Genomic DNA, 23,934 nt, shown 5'->3' with positions numbered 1-23,934 from the left:
AATCTGATAAGGTCCAATCTTTGTGGATTATCAATTGGTAAGTCATCAGGGAAATTACCTCTATTTCCTGTCCAAGTTTTTGCCAGTATATTATCACACTGATTAAAATTAAAATAATAATTTTGAATGGAATATGTTATACTTGGTTTTTAGTGGGAAAAATACCCTGCTGGATTCATTTAATAAACATAATATATTTTTAAAAATTAAGCAGATTAGTGAATAGGAAGAGAAAAAGCCTAATTATGTAGGGAAAGGACATTGGGAACAGAGTGATCATTAATAATTTAAGGAGCTTAAAATTTGTCAGGGCAAACATGTTTAGAGTGAGATGTGTGTTAGATGATAGAACAGTCTTGGAAAGTAGAAAAGCAGTTAAATCTTACAGGTCTAATACTTTGTTGCCTGTAAGCAGAATTACAGAATTTGGCAAGGAGAAACACGGTTGAGGAAAGAGTATATCTTGCCATCATTTAAAATAAAGTCAGGTAGTAAGTGTATGAAAAAAAGATGGATATGAATTACAGAAATATTAAAAGAACATAAGGGACACCTGGCTCAGTCAGTAGAGCATGTGACTCTTGATCTTGGGGTTGTGAGTTTGAGAGTTTGAGCCCCTGTTTGGTGCAGAGATTATTTTAAAATCTTAAAGAAAAAAAATAAAAGATGACACTTTCAGTTTAATGTTCTCATAGTTCTGTGCTTTTGACTAAGATATTAGAATCTTTATGGTAGGGGAACATACTCAGAAGTCAGAGTGATTTTCGTATTAGTTTAGGAAAAATAATATAATTCTGAACAAAAATATGATAAATGTATTCAAATCATTTATGTATTCTTCTCTGTAATTAGGGAATATTTAGCCATTATTATCCTATATTACTGTAGAAAATCAGTAATTGGCCACATCAGTAAAAAAAAATAATTGTTGATATAATTTTTATTAATGTGAGAAATTATTCATCAATATTGTATTTCCTGGATTCTCTGACACCATTTATTATGTAAGGTATCATCAATTAATGATAGCTTCCCAAGAGGAAAGAGAAGGAAATACTACCATGTTAAATATATTAACTATTAGACATTCTTATTTCAGAAACATTAAAATGTGGAAAGATATAGGAAAACATTTTTAATCACACAATAGTATCTCATGAAATATGATATGCAAGCATTTATTAGAGTTTATTTTGTGCCAGTTTGCTAGATGATAGGTGTGCAAAGATGCCAGTAACCCTGTTTTCACAAAAAGGTCATATTCTGGGAGATTAGAAAAACATGTTAATGGTTTACTGAGTGGTGTGGTGTGGTGTGGGTGTGTGGTATGGTGTGGTGTGGTGTGATACAAGGTACAGAACTAACGAGGACAGCATAAATTAACTATGTGGCAGGGAAGCTTGGAGATATAATTCTTGAGCTCAGTTTGAAGGATGTATAAGAGATTAACATTTATACTTCAGACAGTGTATTTGGAGGTATGTTGTTACATCCTTTTAATGTAGTTCTGAAACTTTAGCACTGTGTTACAAAACAATATCCTAGCCATTACTTGTGTGATATTTACATAGTTACTTCATACTGTTGTTTGACATTGAATACAGAATGTCTTGGTTAGTTCAGCTTTTTTGTGTGTGTCCTTTTTTCTACTGCTTTGCTGTCCTAGGTTGTGTTAACTACAGTGATAGAAAATATTTTTATGGAGCAGGAAGAAGGAAAAAAAAAACTTCAATTATCTGAGAATTTATTTTAAAATTACAGTATTACTTTTTCTTATCTTCCTTCTTATGTTTCTGGCTTGGTAACAGACTTTGAGAAAGACAAGATGAATCTTGCTGCTAGGAAGGAGGAGACACCATGTGCAAATCTTGTATCGTGACATGCCAGGAACAGGGCCGGCATAGGAATAAGACAGGGTATCCAATGGTTACATTTGTATTAGATCATTGATTATAGCATGGAGAATGGATTTAAAAGCAGCAGGACTAGAGATAGGGAGGCTAGTTAGTTGACTGTAGTATTTCTGGCCAGATGAGTGACCTAGGATTTGGTGGTGATAGGAGAGCTAAAGTTTATAGAGCACTTACTGTGTGCCTGGCACTCTTCTAAGTGCTTTATGGTAGTAGGTCATTCAGTTCTCAAAACACAGCTCTGAGGTAGACATTTTTCCTATTTTGTGGATGAGCAAAATGAAATAATAATTTTCCTAAAGTAAAATAGGTAGTTGTTGGGCTACAGCATGAACCTAACTATTCTGGCTTCAGGGCTTACACTCTTAACCATAAATTTGTAAATATTTTAAATGTAAAATCAGCAGGACTTGGTCATTAGTAAAATGTGGCAAGTGAAATTGTCTCTTGGCAACTTTGAGCTGAGAGAAAGAGAGATTAGGATTATCCTACACAACTACAAGTCTAAAGCCCCAGTGAGCGTTTGCGTCCTATCTTTTGGAAACCCAAGTCTGTTTGAAAGTTGAGTTATAAAAAATATTTTCAGAGTAGATTTTAAAAGTCTTAGCTCATTGTCTCTCAATGCCTATGATCTCTTTTTTCTCTTCTGAGTTTACCACTGAAAGTATTTCTGGATAGTGTACGGATATAATTTTTAATTAGCAATAGCCTCAGTGTAGTTGATGAAAATTTGTTATTCTTTTTTTATATAGGATGCATGTGAGCTTAGATATTTTATCGGGAAGCAACAAGAGGAAATATAAAATAGATATATAATGTGGTTTGGAAAGTACTAGTTTGAAAGAGCTTCCAAACTTAGACAATATTTTTAAGAGTGAATGTTTCAAGTACTGAGTTAGTAAAAACAGTTTGTTTAAAACTAGATAACTTTTGTTTTTGAGAATATTTTAAAAGTTTTATTATTTAAAAAAATTTTTTATGTTTATTTATTTATTTTGAGAGAGAGAGACAGAGTGAGCAGGGGAGGGACAGAGAGAGAAGGAGAGAGAATCCAAAGCAGGCTCCGCGCTGGCAGTGTGGAGCCCCATGACGGACTCAAACTCATGAACCGTGAGATCATGACCTGAGCCGAAATCAAGAGTCCGATGCTCAATCGACTGAGCCACACGGGCACCACTATTTTATTATTTTAGATTGTAGATTTTTGAATGTATTATACTTAAGATTTTCTCAATCTTATAATAAATGAACTTTTGCTAGTGCTAAGGAAAGCTTTAGATTAGTGGTCTGAATTTAGAAAATGTTACTCTTTTTTTGTTACTCATCTGAATTGTAATTGTTTAGAATATTTACTTTACTTCGGGGGCGATAATAATCAAAACCAAGAAAAAGAAGTGTAATTATTACTTTAAACATATTTTATATGCTTTAAACATATTCAAAATGTGAGTCAACCAATGTGTAGGGAAATATTTATAGAATATATCAATCTGATAATCTAATTTTTTTTTCAGTTGTAAGTAAAAATCTTTTATTCATGGATGTTCGTGGTGTGCCTACCATGTCTTGAACATGATGTTGGATATTGGGAACACGATTGTTCAGCCAGGCAGACACCCTGTCTGCACAGCCAATCGAAGCTATTTCTTGCACTGTTTTGCTGTGCGTGCATGCGTGTGTGTGTGTGTGTGTGTGTGTGTGTGTGTGTAGAGGAGGAGGAGGAGGAGGAGGAGTTAAATGGAGATAGGCTTTCTTGGAACTTGAATTCTACTGATGATCTCAGTAGTTATTTTTTACTCCATCTGAGAGGTACTCACAAGCAGATGTGCAAAACTAAGCCTAAAGTAGTTAAGCCGACTTTGGTTTTAAGTATTTTAATGAGGGTTTTAGGAAGTAGATATATAGAGTTCAAGAAGGCTTTGTAAATATAGCATGTATAATGTGTGAACTTCTCTTTATATGTAATGCAACATGTAAATGTAATACAAATTTTTCTGTCTACATATAATGGATACCAATTACTCTCCATTGGATACCAATTACTCTCCATTCTTTATTATCTGTAAGAAAAAGTCAGACATGTAATTTCCTTATTTTTGCAATTTTACTCTTTATATGTCTAATATACTGGATGTTAATTACAATATTATAATATAGTATGTAAATGTTATATGTAATCTTCTCTCCATGTATAAAGAGGGAAATCTCACAGATAAGGAGTAGTTATGTGTCTGACTTATTTTATGAATAGTGAAGACTCCAGTTTGATCTAACACGGATTATATCCCAGCCACCATCCTAAGATCCCAAATTACTGCAGCTTGATGTCTGCTCTGAATTTGCACATCACTTACTGTATGATGGGACTGTTCTTCCTAGGTTGGTACTGAATCCCCACCTAGTTTGAGGTGGTATACACACTTGAACCTGAACTCTCTAATTTCTATTTCATTAGGGAAATTTGTGTTCTTCAATGAGTTGTTTTGTGTTGGAATATTACTTTAAAGTGTTTAAGAATGTGACTTTTTAATGCTTCCATTAACAAGATAGATTATTGTTGTATTAAAAATGTTTATTTGAGCCCACCTAACACTTTATCTCCTCTCGTTTATTTAAAAATTAGATTGAATAATTGTCCATTTTCTTTTCTCTCAATCAGATTAAAAGATTCTCAAGGGAAGAATTATTCTCTTCCAGAGCTATGTAAAAATAGAATTAAATTGAACACTTTAGGTAGTCAGTTTTTCTTAGTTGCAAGTGTGTGATTGCCTAAAATCTCAAAGGGACTAAGTTTTATAAAGGCGTATTATATTGAGTTGTTCACTTCTTTACTTTCTGAGATATAAGCTATTATTATCATTTTACGAATCTTTACCAGTTTTACCTGTACTTCAGAAATAAGACAAAATGTTAAAAAGATGGCAAGATATCAAGCTATGTCCATGCTCTAGAAAAGTAACAGTAAAGAAAAATTAATTGTGATGTCAACCCAAATGTGCAGACAGTACCTCTAAAAGAAGCATCAGTGAGGTATTGATCTAGAGCACAGTGCATGCCTATAAATAAAAGGATATATTAAAAGATTTGTGATATTATCTATGAAGAGTTTTGACCCATAGAATACAAATACAACATCGTATGAAATATAATTTATATAGTACATAAATTTTAATATCCTCTAAAGTGAGATCTTTTTATAATTATAAATAGTTCTATAGATTATTTGGAGGAGCATGGTATTTAAAGTGAAGATTTTTTTTCTTGACATCTCTGAAATGTTTTTTAATTGTGACCTTCACATCTCAGCTGTATATACTTCAAATGACTAAATTGTATCTAGTTTCACGAGTGGTATGTAGAGTTGCCATAAATTTTTAAGCCAGACTCTTTATTTTGCCTTTTATATGAGTATGATAGATCCTCAGTTTTGACTTTTGGAGAGTGAATAACACAATTCAAATTCAACCAGTGTATTTCCTATAAGAATGCAGTTAGCAGTTACTTAAGCTTGAAAAAATCCCATTATGGGATTAAATAGTATATTTCTGAATTTACAGATATAATAAGTAAAGCTGAGTCATAATTACTAAGTGAATATTCTTTGGCTCATCTCTGATATAAATATAATGTAGGCTTTGAAGATAAATTTAATTTTTTCAATATTAAATAAATTGATTCTTAATTTTAATTAAATAACCCCTAAATTTAATAGCCAAAAAATTCATCCTTTGGCTTCTTGCTTACGGTTGTAGATAATTATTGTTGATTCAGTTCCTAGTTTGTGATTAAGTGCTCCCTACTGTATGCTTGCCTTGCTTCCACCTAGACTCTAGGGCCATTACTTTCTGTAACCATTTCAGTGAGCTGCCATAGTTTTCAGTCTGTACTGTCACCTGATCCAAGCATGCGCCAAAATATCCACTGTTTCTGGCTCCTGTCTGCTGAATCTGCTTTGCAAAACCCTTTGTTCTCTGAGCTTTTGCTTAAGCCAAAAACAAAATTTAACAAATTCTTTGGAGTGTGGACATATGCCATTTGCTTCCTTAGCTCCCATGTTGTGTAACTCTTTAGCTTCTATTAAACTTGTAAATACTTTATTAAATACACCAATGGCATCCCCATGTGCAGTTGTGTGGCTCATGTGTCAGAATAAAGGCTGCTTGTGACCTCGTCAGAGGAACATGAATGCTCCACTTGCGCTGCAGTCAGCCCTTTGTTGTGTTGATTTTTTTTTAAATCAGCCACTTATTCTTTCATAGCGTTTGGTTTAATTATCTGATTATTTTATGTGTTACACCAAGGTAAGTTTGATGTAAATGAACTTTGTAATCTATGTGGTTACATGTATTTCATAGTGATTATTATTACACACTTTTCCATTTAGACATGCTGGCCATTTCTAAATAAATATATCCTGAACTGAAAATAAGTAGTTTCCTCCTTTTTTTTTTTTTTTTTTTTTTTTACTAATTTAAAAAACACTTATGGATTACTTTCTATAAAAAACTCATTTTAAAACAGAAAAGCTACCAAGTATTACTTGTGGCACAGATGTAGGCAAATCTAATGTGAGAAAAATCTGTTTTTATAAAAACATAGTATAGAATTATTTGCCTTAGCAAATAATATTTAAACTTCCAGAAAGATATAAAAAGTAAATAGCGGGTTCTACTAGGGTTTTTAAAGAAAAATTAATCTATTTTACAATGTTTTTCAGGGAAAATAGTTATTTTCTAAACTGAGTTATGTTTGTTATTTTTTGTGATACCTGTTTTCAAAGAATCACAAATAATTTGATAGTCTGAGCAACTACATGAACAGAAGTTTGTCTTACGATAAAAATGCCCTTATTAGGAAACGATGTTAAATAGATGCCCAAATTGGCCTGGAAACATGTATGTCTTAAAAAAAAAAAAAAAGGATTTGCAAATGTATTTGTGCTGTTAATGTCTACATTACAGGGGGAATATGAAGAAATTCTTTAACATAATAGTGTATGTGCAAAATAGGGCCACCTAATTGTCTTACACATTTCTTAATTCACAATATTGATTGCTAACACCATATTGTTGTAGTCTTTTCTATTTCTCTTCTTTATTTTATCTCATACTTGGATCTTTTTCCTCAGTTTCCTGGAGTCTGCATTTCTTTCTTCTTTCTTTCTTTCTTTCTTTCTTTCTTTCTTTCTTTCTTTCTTTCTTTCTTTCTTTCTTTCTTTCTTTCTTTCTTTCTTTTTCTCTCTTTTCTTTCTTTTCTCTTTTTTTTTTTTTCCCTGAAGGAAAGTTTTAGGGTAGCTCTGTCTTGGATCCAAAACTTTAATACAAGAACTGGCTGGCATCATTTGTAGTTATGACATTTATCTCATTTCTCCCTTTTGTTGATCTCCTCCCTGTGGAGGAAACAAAATTACATCATAGAAATGTCTGCTATAACAAGCCTTTTAACCTTTCTTTACTTTGCTGTCTTCAGTATTTTACTAGTGAGTATAATTCTACTTATTCTACTTATTTAAAAAAAAACATATTTTGAAAACTGGATATATACTGAAATTCAAAAAAGGAAGTTTTTGGATTGGTTGACTTTCAGTTTTAATAAGTGCCTTTTATGTGGAAAATTTACAAAGAGAGTTTAGCATCCTATTTAGAGTTAAAGTTTTTTCTATACCAAATTGTTCCCAAATGGAATTGGCCACACAAAGAAACAAATTAGGATATGCCCATTATAGACTGTTTCTGTTTTTAACATCTTTGCACATAAAATGTTACTATTATTTGCAGCTGCTGTTCACCAGTAGTTTGCAGCTAAATGCAAGTGATTAGGAAGAATGTGTGCCAGATGCTCCATTTATAATGCTCCATTACAAACAGTATCAGATTCCTCTGTGTTAAAAAAAAAAAAAAAAAACAAAAACAAAAACAAATGCAATGCTGTGATTCTAAGGCATTTTCTTACTTACAGAACCATACATGTAGTTACAGTGTACTGCCTGAAATTTGCCCTTATTTACATTAACCCAATTACTTGTATTAAATTCAACATATTTGCTCTCTTTATTTTAAATTGGCTGGTCCCTTCATTTCTTGTTACTTTGCTTTAGGACCCCCAAGGATGGCTACAGATGGCTTTCTCTTTTTTAACATTGACAAATCTTTGCCTTGGAAAGAACCTAGAATATAGTGGGTTATAAAAAATAGGTACCAGGAAATGAAATCAGAATTTAAATTAAATGTATGGATATGACTCACAATGTTCACTGAGCGAGGTGAGTGAGACATAGAATATCCTCAGTTTTAGGATTAGAGTCTGGAAACTCTGGGTCTACATTTGAAGTTGTATCTAATAAAATATATTTCTATAGATGCCCACTAAAGTAATAAAGCAAATAAAACTAGTTGGTTTATTTTCTAGCAATCAAGTTTAAAAATGTTAAATTTTGTGAGAAGTAGCATTAAATTAAAATGTTAATAAGCATTTTGAGAAATAATATTTTAAACATGTGAAGTTAGTTTTAAAATCTGTTATAGACTAGTGTGTCTTTGCCTTCCAGAATATGTTTATTTTAAACATTTCTTTCTCATATAAACAATGTGCTATTGAGTAGTGAACTGATATAAAATTTATCTTTCAGATGAACCAGAAACTCGAGATGCGTGGTGGGCAGAAATCAGACAAGAAATAAAATCACATGCTAAAGCATTAGGCTGTCATGCTGTAGTGGGCTACAGTGAATCAACTAGCATCTGGTAAATGATAATAACTTGATTTTCTAGATGCTGTAATTTACGGATTGTCATCTAAAAGGTTAAAAGCTTTATGCAAATATAGAGAAAAGAAGAATTATGGAGTGATCCAGGAGCATGGACTTGGGAGTACATCAGACTGAGGTCCATATGCCATTTTTGCCACTTAATTGCTGTGAAACTTTGAGAAAATAACTATTCCTCTGAGCCTCAGTTTATACATTGAAATGGAAATTATAACCATCTATCAATTAAGGTTACTGACGAATTAAATGAGAATTGATACTGGCACATAGCAAGTCTTAATTCTAGGCCTACTTTACTCCAGTTTGTGACCCCACTAACTCTTTCTTCTGGGATATTTGGAAACCTTGATCTAATGTGTCTTTAAGGTTTGTCTGTAAACTTTACCTAACTGCAACTTAATTTTCTTCTGCCAACACATCATCCTTCCTAACTCTGCCGAGTTAGGAAGAGACTTCCATACCCCTAGTTCTCCATTTCTTTTTCGCCTACCTTTCATTTGAACAATCTCTCTTACTTTAAAGTCCATGCCATTCCACAGTTCAGACTTTCCTACCTCTAAAACATTCTTCTGCCTTTCTTAATTCTCTGCTGTCTCCTCCAGTTGAACATGATTACCTCCCTTCTAACAGCCTGACTTTGTACCTTCTCATTCTCATGTCCTCCTCTATCCCTCAGCTTTCAACTGTATTTTAGGCTTCATTATTGCTCAAAATGGTTCCCCTTTAAAAATTTGAAGCTATAAAATTTCACTCTTGGATCACAGCTTAATATTTTTCACTTATCTCATTTGCACATTTATACCTGGTTTGTTTTGGCTTTTATCTTAACCGAGATTTTCCCCAGTTTCTTAGTTGGGCTCTGATTTGACTTGCTGACTGCCATCAATGAACCCTACTTTCAACCCCTTGAGAAGTTTATAATAGATATCATCTAGAAACTGTTTGACCTTTTGCTGCCCACCTTCTATTCTTTTTTTTTTCTTTCTCTTAATGTTTATTTGTTTATTTTTCAAGAGAGAGAGGAGAGGGAGGGGCAGAGAGAAAAGGAGAGACATTCCTAAGCAGGCTCCACACTGTCAGTGCAGAGCCCCATGTGGGGCTCGATCTCACCAACCACAAGATCTTGACCTGAGCCAAAACCGAGTCAGACACTTAACCAACTGAGCCATCCAGGCACCTCCACCTCCTATTCTTGGTTAATCCTTACTGTCATCTATTACATGGGTAATTCTCTTGTGCTTGTGGTGGTCATTATTTTTACAGAAAAATGATTAGACTCTGGTATATGTGGAGAGCCATGCTGTTTCATCTTCTGAGGGCCCTTTCTTTTCCTCTGTGGATCATGTGTGGTATTCTTGCACCTTTCTGTCTCCATTGTAACTATTCTACACTTGTTAAAGTAATAACTTTGTTATGCTTATCCTGCCTTACTCCCCAGTAGATAATCTTAGCTCATCCATAGATTTAGTGTCATATGCTTCCAGGTCATAGGGTTATGGTTTTAAAAGACATAGTTTTTGTTATTGGTTTCACATTTTACTGGAGAATTATGACAAGTAGAACACATTTTATGGCAGCGATATCCCAGGGTGTTGTGGGGCCCAGAGGGTTGGAGTTTAGAAGTAAGATTGGAAGAAAGGGTTAATGAAGTAACTGAAGCTTAAACTAAATCTCAGGGGATGAGTATGAATTATATAAATGAAGAAAGGAGGCATGAAGGGAGTGTTTAAGGCTAGTAGAGTAGCATGCAGAGAAGGCCAGAGGTGTACATTCAGTGCGGCAGGAAATAAGTCACAGGTAGATGCGGGAGTGTACAGAAATGAGTCAAATTGATTTACGTAGAAGTTTGAATTCACCTGATACAAGCTTCTTTTTTCCCTCCAGACCTCAAAAAATCTTGTGTTTAAATCCCATCTTTACTAATTTTTTTTGGTTCTGATCCATCCTATGTACCATTACTGGATAAACTCTTTGAAATGTACTTCTGCTCTTAGAGCTCCTTAATTCAGCACATCAGGGGCTCCACCTTCTTCCTTGACATTCTCAGTGCCCACTTAAACATTTTGACCCTGGTCTCTCTCTACTCAGTTACAGATCAAGTGACCATTTCTTTCATGTCCTTTCAGATTTCTGGTCCACTTATACTGTTTCCAACATTTTGTCCCTAGGCTGCAACTTTTCTCTTTTGCTTTGTATGATCTCATTCAGTAATTTTGTGGATTATTTAAAATTAGTTGATATGTAATAAAGAATTCCAAATAATTCTTTTGAAAGTGAGGTTTTTATCATACATATAATGATGTAGTTTAAGCTCCATTTAGTATATTTTGGGTATTATTTGTTTCAGATACCTTTTGATTTTTAACTTTAAGCTATAGGGATATCGATAATTACATAGTTACACTTTTAAAATGATTTTAATGAAGTTTAGTATGCATTTAAAGAGTATTTTAATACAGTTTAATGGTTTATTGCTGAATTCCGCAAAATAATTTGTTACTACTTTGAGATATTCAGTCTTTATCAGGTTTACCATATTTTAAAGGAATTTATTGTCATTAATATTGTGCTTTATCTTTTACAATTTTTTAAGTATAAAGAATTCTTACCCTTTTCATTTTATTTACTTTATTAAAAAAAATTTTTTTAATGTTTATTTATTTTTGAGAGAGAGAGAGAGAGCACAAGCAGGGGAGAGACAGAGAGAGAGGGAGACGCAGAATCCGAAGCAGGCTCCAGGCTCTGAGTTGTCAGCACAGAGCCCGATATGGGGCTTGAACTCACAAATGGTGAGATCATGACCTGAGCTGAAGTCGGACGCTTAACTGACTGAGCCACCCAGGCACCCCACCTTCTTCATTTTAATAACATTATTTTTATTTTTTATCCTAGGATAGGAGATAATCTTATGATATCATTAATATTTGTGGAGTCTAACTTGAATTTAAATTGTCACCCTGTAATCACTTTGATATTTAACATTTTTCAAAGTTAGATTGCCTGAAGATATTAACTGTTTTATGTTTTTTTCTTTTATAGTGAAGAGGTCTGTATTTTATCTGCATCCGGCACGGCAGCTGTACTGAACCCTAGATTTCTGCAGGATGGCACCGTGGAGGGCTGTTTGGAACAGAGGTTGTCATGGCAGCCTGGCTTATTTTCTATGATGGCAAAGAAGGGAGAGGTTAACTTTTGTAACTTTAGAGCTGGGATAGTTCTTCTGTATGAGAGTGGCTTAATATAGAAATGAGGACCAGGCACTTCACTGCTTTTTGTGTAACCTATAGCAACAGAGAAGTATTGAGTTCTGCACTATATGACACACATTGTTATAATTTTTCTAGTATCTTGGTAAGTTACATGTATAACTATCAGTGAAAGAATTTCAAGTGTATATTTTTTGTTTGTTATAGTATAGAAGTAATTTCCTTTGATTTTTCTCTTCCTTTCCTTTCCCCCTTGTCTACCTCTGAAACAGAAAAAGGTCATGAAACAATTTGCATAAAGAAAATTCATAATTTACAGAACAATTGAAACACTGTATTGTAACAAAATTATATATAAAAGCTTCCTAAAAAGTGAAATATAACTTTAATGTGTATGAAAGAGAAAGTAGAAGTGAAATTATTAGGTAAAATAGATTACTTTTTAGTTTATTTGGTTATTAATCTCTTAATCTCTTAGCTTCCATAAATGTCAAAAATACTTTCCATAAACAGATGAAATTATCAAATATATATATACAGAAAACTATTAGTTTGGTACCAGAGTACCTGAATAATATAAATTTGAATTACCCCTTACTTCACTGTGTGCATATTTGCTTCCCTCCCCCTCCCCCGCCTCCCCCCAGTATTTGTATATTAAGGAAGACAGCAAAAAAAATCTATATGTGATCAAATTTAGTATAAATTTGCAAGTCTCTGTATAACAAAGTTATTCTAGCTCAGGTAGGCACATAGAAGACCTTAATCGGTTTCTTCTTTAGTTTGTATTAATAAGGTATTTAGACTGTAATATATTACAGAGCATTAAAAGTCAGCATAAATAGGAAAAAGAAGGTGGAACATTTTAAAGTATATTAAAAGTCAGAGTGTTCTATTTTGAGTTGTTCCAGTGCTGCAATATAGTTCTCTCACGTCAGTGGATTTCATTATTGAGTAGATAGAAGCCTGATTTAAAAATGGCCTTTCCCATGCAGCTTGATTATTTTGGTATTGTGGCTTGGATGGATACAGTGAATTCTCTTATATGCCAATCTAGTGGAACAGATACCATCCCTATCTATAAAAGAGGAAAATGTCTTTTTTCTTGCTATAAAATTATTTATGCTTACTAGAGAAAATTTGGAAAGCATGGGAGAGTAGAAGGAAGAAAACATTCCCTATAAACTCAGTATTGAGATAATCCCTTCTGTATATTTCATATTTTAAATGCTTCCATGAATTTAAATAGTTCTGTTTTTATGCCTATGATATTGCATCACTTATGTTTGAATTTCTGTGAGGTGTTTAGTTAAAAATTACCCCAGTGTTCAATCTTTTGTGCCCCTTTGTGACACATGGGCTTTGGTTCAAACCAACCAACATTAAAATCTGAGGTCTTCTGCCTTGTATTTTGTGTGACCGAACAAGTCACTTAGTATCTCAGGTTGGTTTCAGGCCAAGAAGAACTAGTTTTTGTTGCTCTTTGCTTTTTATTATAGTGTGTGTGTGTGGGGGGGGGGGGGGTTGTTATCTATGTTTTCCTGCTTAGTCTTCAAAAAAAAAAAAAGCCTTTCTGGGTAGATACTGTCATTCTGGTTATATAGAGGAGGCTCTGAGAAATTGAATAACTTGTATAAGATCACACAGCTCTACTTAGCATCTGATTTCCCTGTTGCTTATACCAGAATGCCATCCCAACAAAAGAATAATTAATGTATGGGAGTAATTTGATTTAGAAGGTTATTTTGGAAATTCAGTGCAGTAATGTATACAAGGAATCTGCAGGAAGCCTGACTCCTAGTGGATACAGTATGAGTTTCCTTTCTCTTTTTTAATGTGTCCACTTGCCAAGTTTCAGCTTCTAACGGGTCACTTTAGATTGGAATGAATTGAGAACCCATATCTTTCCACAGCTCTAGAGGTGTGGCTGTGTGAATGTCTGGAGTTCTCCATGGAGCTTTCTTCTTCCATTTCTGTTTCCCTAATTTCCTCAGATTTGATGAGTGAAAAAAATACCATTCTGAAGTGAATTCATAAGCATTACTACAGCAAACATTTTACTGATTGAGAAGGTTGTGTGTTTACTTGTGGTTTATGTTGTTTGTGAAACACAGGTGTTTTGGTTTCTCAGAAATGTTTAATTCTGACAAATTCTTAAGTCATTGGAAATTAGAAATGTTAGATTATGCCTATTTTTGACTTTTTAAATTAAAAAAATTTTAATGTTTATTTTATTTTTGAGAGACCAAGACGAGTGGGGGAGAGGCAGAGAGAGAGGGAGACACTGAATCTGAGGGAGGCTCCAGGCTCTGAGCTGTCCGCACAGAGCCTGACGAGGGGCTTAAACCCACAATTATATTTGTGATTATATTTGGTGATTATATTTGTGTTATATTTGTCAGACAGTAGGAAAATGTCACCCTTATTATCTAACCATTTGTTTTTGTGAACTAGCTTTGGAATAATAGTGGTTTTTGTCAGGTGGGACATTCTCAAACGTATGAATTGATGCAATTCAATGGCTACTTGTATAAGTCTTTTCTCTCATACAAAAGTGTATGGTTTTGATTTCATGGTCATTTTTAATTCTTAATAGTCATAGTGGGACTGTCATAACTCTCATAGTGGTAGAAGTTATATAGTTTATACATTAGTACTATATGTATAACATATGCTTTTGAAAAAATGCATAGAATTTTTAAGAATGCTTCATTTTTTTATCTTGATGTATTCATATAGGCTAGAAGAAAATTTGCCTGTAGGTTGTGGATTTTGCCACATACCATATGACGAACTGAATATGCCATTTCCAGCTCATCTCACATACTGCTATAACTGCAGGAAACAGAAAGTTCCTGATGTTCTCTTTACAACTATTGACCTCCCAACAGATGCAACAGTTATTGGAAAAGGTTGTCTTATTCAAGCAAGGTATATTTGTGTAAACAATATTTGGGGTCCCTGAGAAAGTATGAGATATGGAGTCAAATAGATCTATTTCACATGTCTGCTGTACTGTTTCCTACCTGGCAGGCTGGGCAGTACTATCTGGACCTTGTATTTAGTCACATGGAATATTGGGAGGAAGAGTACCCATTTTATAAAACTCAAATAAGTTTAAATTTTTTTTTTCAACGTTTATTTATTTTTGGGACAGAGAGAGACAGAGCATGAACGGGCGAGGGGCAGAGAGGGAGACACAGAATCGGAAACAGGCTCCAGGCTCTGAGCCATCAGCCCAGAGCCCGACGCGGGGCTCGAACTCACGGACCGCGAGATCGTGACCTGGCTGAAGTCGGACGCTTAACCGACTGCGCCACCCAGGCGCCCCAAAACTCAAATAAGTTTAAATGCAAAAGCAATTTTAAACATTTCAATTCTATACAAATATCTGTTATTATGAAGATTATTAATTTACTTGTTTCAGGCTAGGAACGTGACTCTGCTTTAAGGACATTGAATATGTAATACATTTTAGAAATTTATCTTTTTTCTTTTAAAGAACAATGCTATGTATGGTTTTTTTTTTACTACTTAATTTAGCTCTTAACAGTTCCTTTTAAAATGTACTGGAGTAGGAAATGCTAAATTGTGGTTGGCATATAGGAAGCAGTGATAACTGTCTAGGTCACTGACAACTGCCAGGCTACCAAATCCATTGAAATGCTTTCCTCTCTTCCTCTTACTTGACATCTCAGCAATAGTAGTAGTCACACAGTTGATCATCTTCTCCTTGATACTCCTTTGACTTCATAGTGCCCCGCCCCCCACCCCTGCTTCTTCCTACCTTATGTATAATCCTCAGTGTCCTTGTTGATTCTTCCTCCTTTTCTTAATCCTTGAAGGGCCACGGGTCTGGACTCTCTTCTCAAAGCTCTCTTCCAGGTTGAATTCATCAGCTCCTACAGATGTGCTTTCTATATGTCTGTGACTCCCAGATTTATAACTCTAGTCCAGAACTTTCTTCTGAGCCTCAGACCCATATACTTTCACACCCTATTTTGATGTCTTGTAGGCAACTCATACTTGTTCCATATTGAACTGCTGGCTTTCTCCACTTCTTTCATGTTAGCCTTCTTTATTTTAATGAATGATACCTTGCTGTGTCCACTTTTTATGCCAAAGATGGTATTCTTTGACACTGTCCTCTTTCCTAACCTCCCTGCATCAAAGCTATTTTACAGAGTCATGTTGAATTTTATTTTTGAATGTATATATATTTTTTGTTTATTTTTAAAAATTTTTAACGTTTTATTTATTTTTGAGAGACACAGAGAGACAGAGCATGAATGGGGGAGGGGCAGAGAGAGAGGGAAACACAGAATCTGAAGCAGGCTCCAGGCTCTGAGCTGTAAGCATGGAGCCTGACATGGGACTCGAACCCATGAACTGTGACATCAAGACCTGAGCTGAAGTCGGTCGCTCAACCTTGTTGTGAGAGATCAAGACCTGAGCCGAAGTTGGTCGCTCAACTAACTGAGCCACCCTGGTGCCCCTTTAGTTTTTATTTTTAAGTTTATTTATTTATCTTGAGTGAGAGAGGGGGAGAGAGAGAATCCCAAGCAGGCTCTGCACTGTCAGCACAGAGCCTGACGTGGGGCTCAGTCTCACGTAAGGCAAGACCATGACCTGAGCCAAAATCAAGAGCCAGAGACTTAACTGACTGAGCCACCCAGGCATGCCTGTATTTCTAATACGTTTACATTTGCTTTTTTTGCTCAATTTCCTCTTACATCTTAGACCTTCCATTTGGGATTGTTTTTCTTTTGCTTGAGGTATAGACTTTAGACCATTTATTTTGGTGAACTAGTTTTGCTTGTCTGAAAATATTTACTTATCTTTAAAAGATATTTTGGACTGCCATTTATTTTCTTGCAGCACATTGAAGATACCCTTCCATTGCCTTCCAGATTTTCATTACTACTATTGAGAAATAACCTATTAGATTAACTTTTATTCCTTTGAAGGTAGCTGCCCTTCAACCCCAGGCTATGTGTGAGCTATTCTATGTATTTTTGGTTTTTTGCAATTTCTCTATGAAATGTTAAGTATGGAATTTTTTATTCTAATTGCTATATATTGGGCTTCTTGAATCTGTAGATTCTTTCATGTGTTTTAGAAAATTTTTAGATATTGTCCCATGTTTCATCTCTCTTCTTGATACTATAATTAAAAATGTTAGACTTTCTCACTGCTTCTTTTATGTATGTTACTTACTTTCTTAAATTTTCTATTTTTGTTTATGCCATATCTTGAATACTTTCTTATCTTTCAGTTCTTTGATTCTCTCTTCAACTGTCTCTAATATTGTAGTAAGTCCAATAATTGGGGCTTTAAATATTTGATATCTATTTTTATTTCTAGAAGTTTTATTTTGTTCTTTTTCAAATTTATTATGTTACAGCCTATGACTAATTCTTTAACTGATAATTTTAATATCTGAAATATTTTTGTATTCTCTTATTTCTGTTCTTTCTTATTTATTGTGTTTCATTTCCTTAGACTATGATAGGCTCACTGGAAGTTGCAAAAATGGTACAAATAATACCATTTGTATTGGTGACAGATTCCCTCATTGGTGACATCTTATACAGCCATAGTAGAGTATCAGTAGGAAATTAACATCGGTATAATACTGCTAACTATACTACAGACCTTACTCAGTTTTTATACTTTTTTAAATTTGCATTCATTTATGTATTTGTGTGTACATGTATAGTTCTGTGCAACTTTATCCCACAAACAGATTTGTGTAACCACCACCATAGTGAAGACACAAACTGTGTTCCATCATCACAAAAGAACTTCTTCATGCCATTTCCCTATGTTTATACACCCCACTACCCATTGCCCTGGTCCTGTGATGCTTTTAAGAAGATTTTTTTTTTCAAAGTTTATTTATTCTGAGAGAGAGTGAGAGAGAGCACAAGAATGTGAGGGGCAGAGAGAGAGGGAGAGAGAATCCCAAGCAGGCCCCGCACTGTCAGTGTGGAGCCCAACATGGGGCTGGAACCCATGAACCATGAGATCATGACCTGAGCCCAAACTAAGAGTCAGATGCTTAACTGACTGAACTACCCAGGCACCCCAGCTTTTAAGACAATTTGTAAAAATATATAATTTATCCAGCTTTTTGTGTTTGTTTTAGGTAGGAAGGAATAGTGCCCATCAGCAGTTTTCAGAATGTGGTCCCCAGACCAACCAATAGCATCGTGATGCTTGAGAGACCTTATAGAAGTGCAGATTCTCGGCCTCACTCCAGACCTATTGAATCAGAAACTCTGGGCATGGGGACTAGTAATTGTTTTTTAATGAGCTCTCAAGATGAAGTTTGATAACTACTGGTGTAAATAGCCTGGTTTGCCAGTTTGGGGATCTTTTCCTTCATCTTTACTGTTACCTTTTTAGTCTCAGCTCTCATTGTCACCTAAATTGCTTTTTGTCTGCTATCTCCTCATCAATTCTGTTATCCTTATTCCATTTTCTGTGTAGCAATGTAAATGATATCCTAAAACATAAATTGGATCATGTTACTACTTAAAACCTACCTGGAGTTTGTCATTGCTGGTAGAATAAAATCAAACTCCTTACCATGACCCACAAGCCCCTAACATGATCATGCCCCTGCTTACCTGCACCTTCATCCATATGATTCTCACCCTTGCTCATTTCACTTCAGTGTAGTAGTCTCCTCTTGGCTCTTCTGATATGCCAGGTCCATTCCATATTTGCCTTTTTCCAACGCTCTTGGTTCCATCTTGTCTTTAAGATCCCAGCTCAGGTATCATCTCTCTTGTGAGGCCTTCTCTCTAGTTATTGCCACTCGCTTCACCTAGTCCATTTTCTTCAGAAACCTGATTTTTTTGTTTTAAGTTTATTTATTTTTCAGAGATAGAGAGTGCATGCTAGCGGGTGAGGGGCAGAGATTGAATCCCAAGCAGGCTCTGTGCTATCAGCACAGAACCCTATGCAGGACTTGATCCCATGCCCTTTAGATCATGATCTGAGCTGAAATCAAGAGGGATGCTTAATGGACTGAGCTACCCAGGAGCTACCCCAGACACTGATTCTTTTAATTTTTTTTTTTTTAACGTTTATTTCTTTTTGAGACAGAGAGAGACAGAGCATGAACGGGGGAGGGTCAGAGAGAGAGGGAGACACAGAATCTGAAACAGGCTCCAGGCTCTGAGCAGTCAGCACAGAGCCCGACGCGGGGCTCGAACTCACAGACCGTGAGATCGTGACCTGAGCCGAAGTCCGACGCTTAACCGACTGAGCCACCCAGGTGCCCCAGACATCTGATTCTTAAAACATAATCCTAGGTTATCTTGTTTCTTTATTTCCACCCCCCTCCCCTGGAGTATAACCGTTATCTTGTTTCTTTATTTCCACCCCCCTCCCCTGGAGTATAACCGTGAGAAAAGGGACTCTTTTGTTTGTTGATGAATACTTACCACTTAGAATAGTGCCTGGCATATTGTAGATACTCAGGTAAGTTTTGTGTTCTTTTTTTTTTTTTTTTTTTAATTTATTTATTTTGAGAGCGACAGCATGAGTGAGGGAAGAGCAGAGAAAAAATCCCAGGCAGATTCTGCACTGTCAGTGAAGAGCACAACATGGGGCACAATCCCACGAACCATGAGATATGACCTGAGCTGAAATCAAGTCAGATGCTTAACCAACTGAGCCACCTAGGCCCCAAGTTTTGTGTTCTTTTAATGAGTAAATTAACTTCTTTCCTTTGCTATCTATTCATTGTATGATCACATGGAGTTATAAAACCTAAGATTTTAAATTATATTCTCTAGTGATTTTGATCAATACTTTTTCCATTTCTAGAGATTTTGAGATTTTTCTTTATCTTTTATTAAAAAAGGACTTTTAGCAAAAGCATACACATTGAAAAAAGTGGCAGAAAAGATTATTGATATAACTTAATAAACCACATTTGACACAAGTCAGTGTTTTATTAAGCACACTTATAGAAAGTTTTAAAAATTGGACATTTTTTAAGATGATACCAAGAATACTCTCCAGTGACTAAATTATTTTCCTTAACAGGTTATGTCGTTTAAAAAAGAAAGCACAGGCAGAAGCAAATGCCACAGCTATCAGTAATCTGTTGCCATTTATGGAATATGAAGTACATACTCAGCTAATGAATAAACTAAAACTGAAAGGAATGAATGCTTTATTTGGACTGAGAATTCAGATCACAGTGGGTGAAAATATGTTGATGGGCTTAGCGGTAAGTTTAGAAGTTTTGATTTTGTTTCATAATTTCTATAGTTGTAGTAGAATCTGTTTTGTGCAATTCTAAGTCTTTTAAAAAGACTTATCTAGAGAAATGGGCATTAAGACCTTTAAGGGTTGGGGACATTATAAGAAGTGAAAAATCTTGTGATAAGTTTTAAAATATATTATTTTCACCTTTATTTATGAATTATTATTTAAAATTAAATTTATAAAATTATGAGGTAAAATTTATTTATATTATTGTATTTTTCTATTCTGACCATAATGTCAATAGTCAAGTTTCTAAAAATTATCATGTGTGGCTTGTTTAGTTAAGTTGGTTGTCACTGTTCTGGACTTTATTACTTTTTGTGCAAAATATGTTATTTTTTTATGCTAAATATTAGCATTGCTAACAGGGTTTCTTCTCTGCACTGTTAACATTTGGGACTGGAAGACTCTTGGTTGTAGGGGGCTGTCTTGTTCATTTTAGGGTGCTCAGCAGCCTTTCTGGCCTCTACTCACTAGTTGCTAGTAGCTTCCCTTCAGTGTGACAACCAGAAATGTTTCCAGACATTACCAGATGTCCTTTAGGGGACAAAATCACTTCTGAGGGGGAGGACCACAATCTTTAGTTGTATGGAGAAAATAAAGCAATACATATGAAACACTGCTTACTGCTTGCTTACTGCTGGACAGAGAATAAAGTTTCATACTAAATGTGCACCTGCGGTCAGCAGTAGAATATGCAATAAAGAATGTGTTTCTTAAGTGCTAATAAATTGTGAGGTGGTGGAAAGCTCTTTATCTCAGCTTTATGTTCACCTAGGCTTCTTACAAAGTGTGTTCTGACTAGAAAGTTGTCTGTGGGGAAAGTAAGAGTTGTCTTTAGAAGTAGTCTGAGACCCAGAGAACTGGATGCCTGCAAAATATATATTGATCAGATAGAAACTGATTAACAGTATTTATAGAAGTCCTGTTATACTTTAGACACTTTGCTAGCTAGAATGTTTGTGATACTGGCACTTTTCAAATTGGAATTCTCTGCCATCTTTCTGACATGCATAAACATTTTAAGAAATTTATAGAACTTGTGTTTTTTCTCAGTATGCACTTGCAGATAAAATGCTAACTTATTTCCTGTTCATACATTTACAAGTATGTAAATTTTTGTATGTAGGGGATAATTGTGCAATGATGATAAACTAATCAGGTAATCATGATTTTTGACAAGAGAAATTTATAATGATTAATGAAAGTAATCTGATTTATATTAAAATATTTGAGATCTAGATCAACTTGGGAAAAAAGTGTTCATTATAATTCATTTGTCTAAAAACTCACATGCTTAGCAATTACAAATGTATAATTTGGCCTGAACACAATACTAGTTATTGGTGGGTATCTGTGGGAACTAAGCTTGATTTAGATTCAAAGATTTAAAAACACTGTGCCAACCGTATCAAACACTTCTGATAGTTGTGCCCCAGGAAACTAGCTTGTGGTGCTGGTGTAATTTTTCAGTGCTTGCCTGAAATCTTTCTTTCTTGCCAATCTTTTCCTTCTTGACCACTGGTGACACTCATTATAACTGTTTGAGATTTTGATCTTTGTGTTGTGGTTTAGCCTGTGCATTTAAATCTCAAGGTCCCAAGAGTAGCTTCCTTGATAGTTGATCTCTGATGGACTCTCTGATGATGTCTGATGCCTGCTGGGTTTCTGGCACTGTGGTACCCCAGAAGGAATGCAATATTATCTTTATAAGAGGAGAAAACGGATGCTATGATACATTGAGACTTGTCCAAAGTGATATGGTTGCATGTACTGGAACCAGATTTCAAATGCAGGCCTGTCTTATTCCAGAGTCTGTTCTCAACCACTCTGAACTGTTGTCTCATTCACGAGCACAGTTAAGAATGTGCTAGAGATAGTGTGCTAGGGCTTCATGTGGCAGGATGAACATCAGAGACTGGGTCATAGACATAGTCATGGACACTAATGAGCAAAATAGGAGAGAGAGCTTCTGAGAATCAGTCTCATCTGCACAGACATCATCATAGAGTATCATACCGTTTTTAGGATGGACTTTCACAAAATTGGCAATTGATTAAAAAGAATAATAACGCACACAGTTTAAAATGCACAAATATCCAGACTTAAGAGAAATGTCTTCTCTTGTCTGCATTCCACTCCTTCAGTGTTAACAATTTGACGTTTATACTTACATATTTTTGCTTTGCTTATATAAGCATATTTAACTGTAAATGCACATAGGTGTGTATGTATGTGTGTGTGTGTGTGTGTACATATCATGTTTTGTATTTCCCCTAGTAGTTTTCTAGTACTGATGGCATGTAGTATTGTTACAGGGTCAGGAATTAATAGTCATTCAATTAAATATTTAAAAGAAATCTGTATTAAGTAAAATTTTCTTTCTTGGTAATTATGGAGGTAGGGTGGTATCATGAAAAGTTCTTGGGGTTTAGAGTGAGAAATATATTCACATCTCTTCTCCAAATTTATTGATAGTGTGATCTTGAGTATGTTTCCTATCCTTTCTGAAGTTCAGTTTCTTCATTTGCTTTACAAAAGTTTCCCTTTTATTTTTGCCACTTTAAAGGTAAATTATTTACTCACTTATGAAAAAAATTTATTTTTAACAATTTTTAATCTTTTTTTCTAAACTGGTTTTTCAATGCAACTTATTTTTTACAATCATAAAGTAAAAATTTTAAAGTGCAGTGAAAAGTAAATCCTTCTTTCACTGCTGTCCCCACCTACCCAGGTTTCATACCAAAAGCAACCAATTCCTGTTGCCAGTTATGTTTCTGTGCTCTTTCAACATGTCCAAATGCATGCATTGATGCTAATGATCTTTTTGCCAGTAAGGCAAAGGCAACTTTCCTAATTTAAGGACTGTTATTCTTTAGACATTTTTTCTTATTATTTCTCCATAATTTTTACAAGTCGGCCACAGGTGTGTATTTAGCTGCTTTACCAACGCCCGGTGGTATTCAGATTGCTGGGAAGACTCCTAATGATGGCTCCTACGAACAGCACATATCTCATATGCAAAAGAAGATAAATGACACAATTGCTAAGAATAAAGAATTATATGAAATTAATCCTCCGGTAAGTAAAATAAATTTACATTGTGAATAAGTTCTTGTTTAGGAGTTAATATATTTTTTGAGTTGTCTTATTTTGGACATTTTTTTTTTTTTCCACTGTTGAATTTTGCTCTCCTCAATACTCGTTCTTTTCACCTCCTTTTGCATTCATGCTCAAATGTCTCCTTTTAGGGAGATGACTCTGACTGCCTGATTTGAAAATTATACTCTCCCATCAATTTTTGATACTCCCTAACCCCCTTCTGTGTTTTACTGTTTTTTATTTCTTTTATCTCTGTGTGTGTATGTATAAACACAAAGAAGTAGGTTTTTGATTCTATTAATTGCTTGTTACTCCTAGTAAAATGAGGCCCCCTCGGGGCTGTATTCCTGAGGCCCAGACAGTTCCTCCTAGTAGCCTCTTGAATAAATATTGCTGAACAGTTAAATAAATGGTTTAAATGTTCATTTTTAGTGAAAAGAAAGATTGCTTATCTATGATAAAAATGTGAAAGATACACCATTTTTCACTTTTTGCTTCTTTTTGAGAATTTTCCTACCAGTCACTTCTGTAATCAGTCTTTTATACCAGGTTTGCAGTAGGTTTCACAGGGCCTCCTTCTCTGAGGATGCCTTACAGCCAGGGTCTGAATTGAAAGAAAGAAATGTTTGAGTTAGAATGAATCTGTTTGTCTTTACGAGTCTCT

General features: G+C 34.8%; 1 protein-coding gene across 1 annotated transcript in view; it reads left to right on the top strand.

The window, feature by feature from the left end:
- Positions 1–23,934, top strand: part of C2CD5 (C2 calcium dependent domain containing 5) — a 100,515-nt gene that overhangs the window by 51,254 nt on the left and 25,327 nt on the right. The window contains 5 exon segments of the mRNA XM_043563595.1: positions 8,539–8,653; positions 11,716–11,811; positions 14,622–14,813; positions 19,944–20,130; positions 23,085–23,249. Coding sequence (XP_043419530.1) covers positions 8,539–8,653; positions 11,716–11,811; positions 14,622–14,813; positions 19,944–20,130; positions 23,085–23,249 — 755 coding nt within the window.

This window comes from Prionailurus bengalensis, chromosome B4 (assembly GCF_016509475.1).
Source record: "Prionailurus bengalensis isolate Pbe53 chromosome B4, Fcat_Pben_1.1_paternal_pri, whole genome shotgun sequence".
Classification (NCBI taxonomy): Eukaryota; Metazoa; Chordata; class Mammalia; order Carnivora; family Felidae; genus Prionailurus; species Prionailurus bengalensis.
Note: the sequence above shows the minus strand (reverse complement) of the source record. Positions and strands in the feature narration are given on the sequence as shown.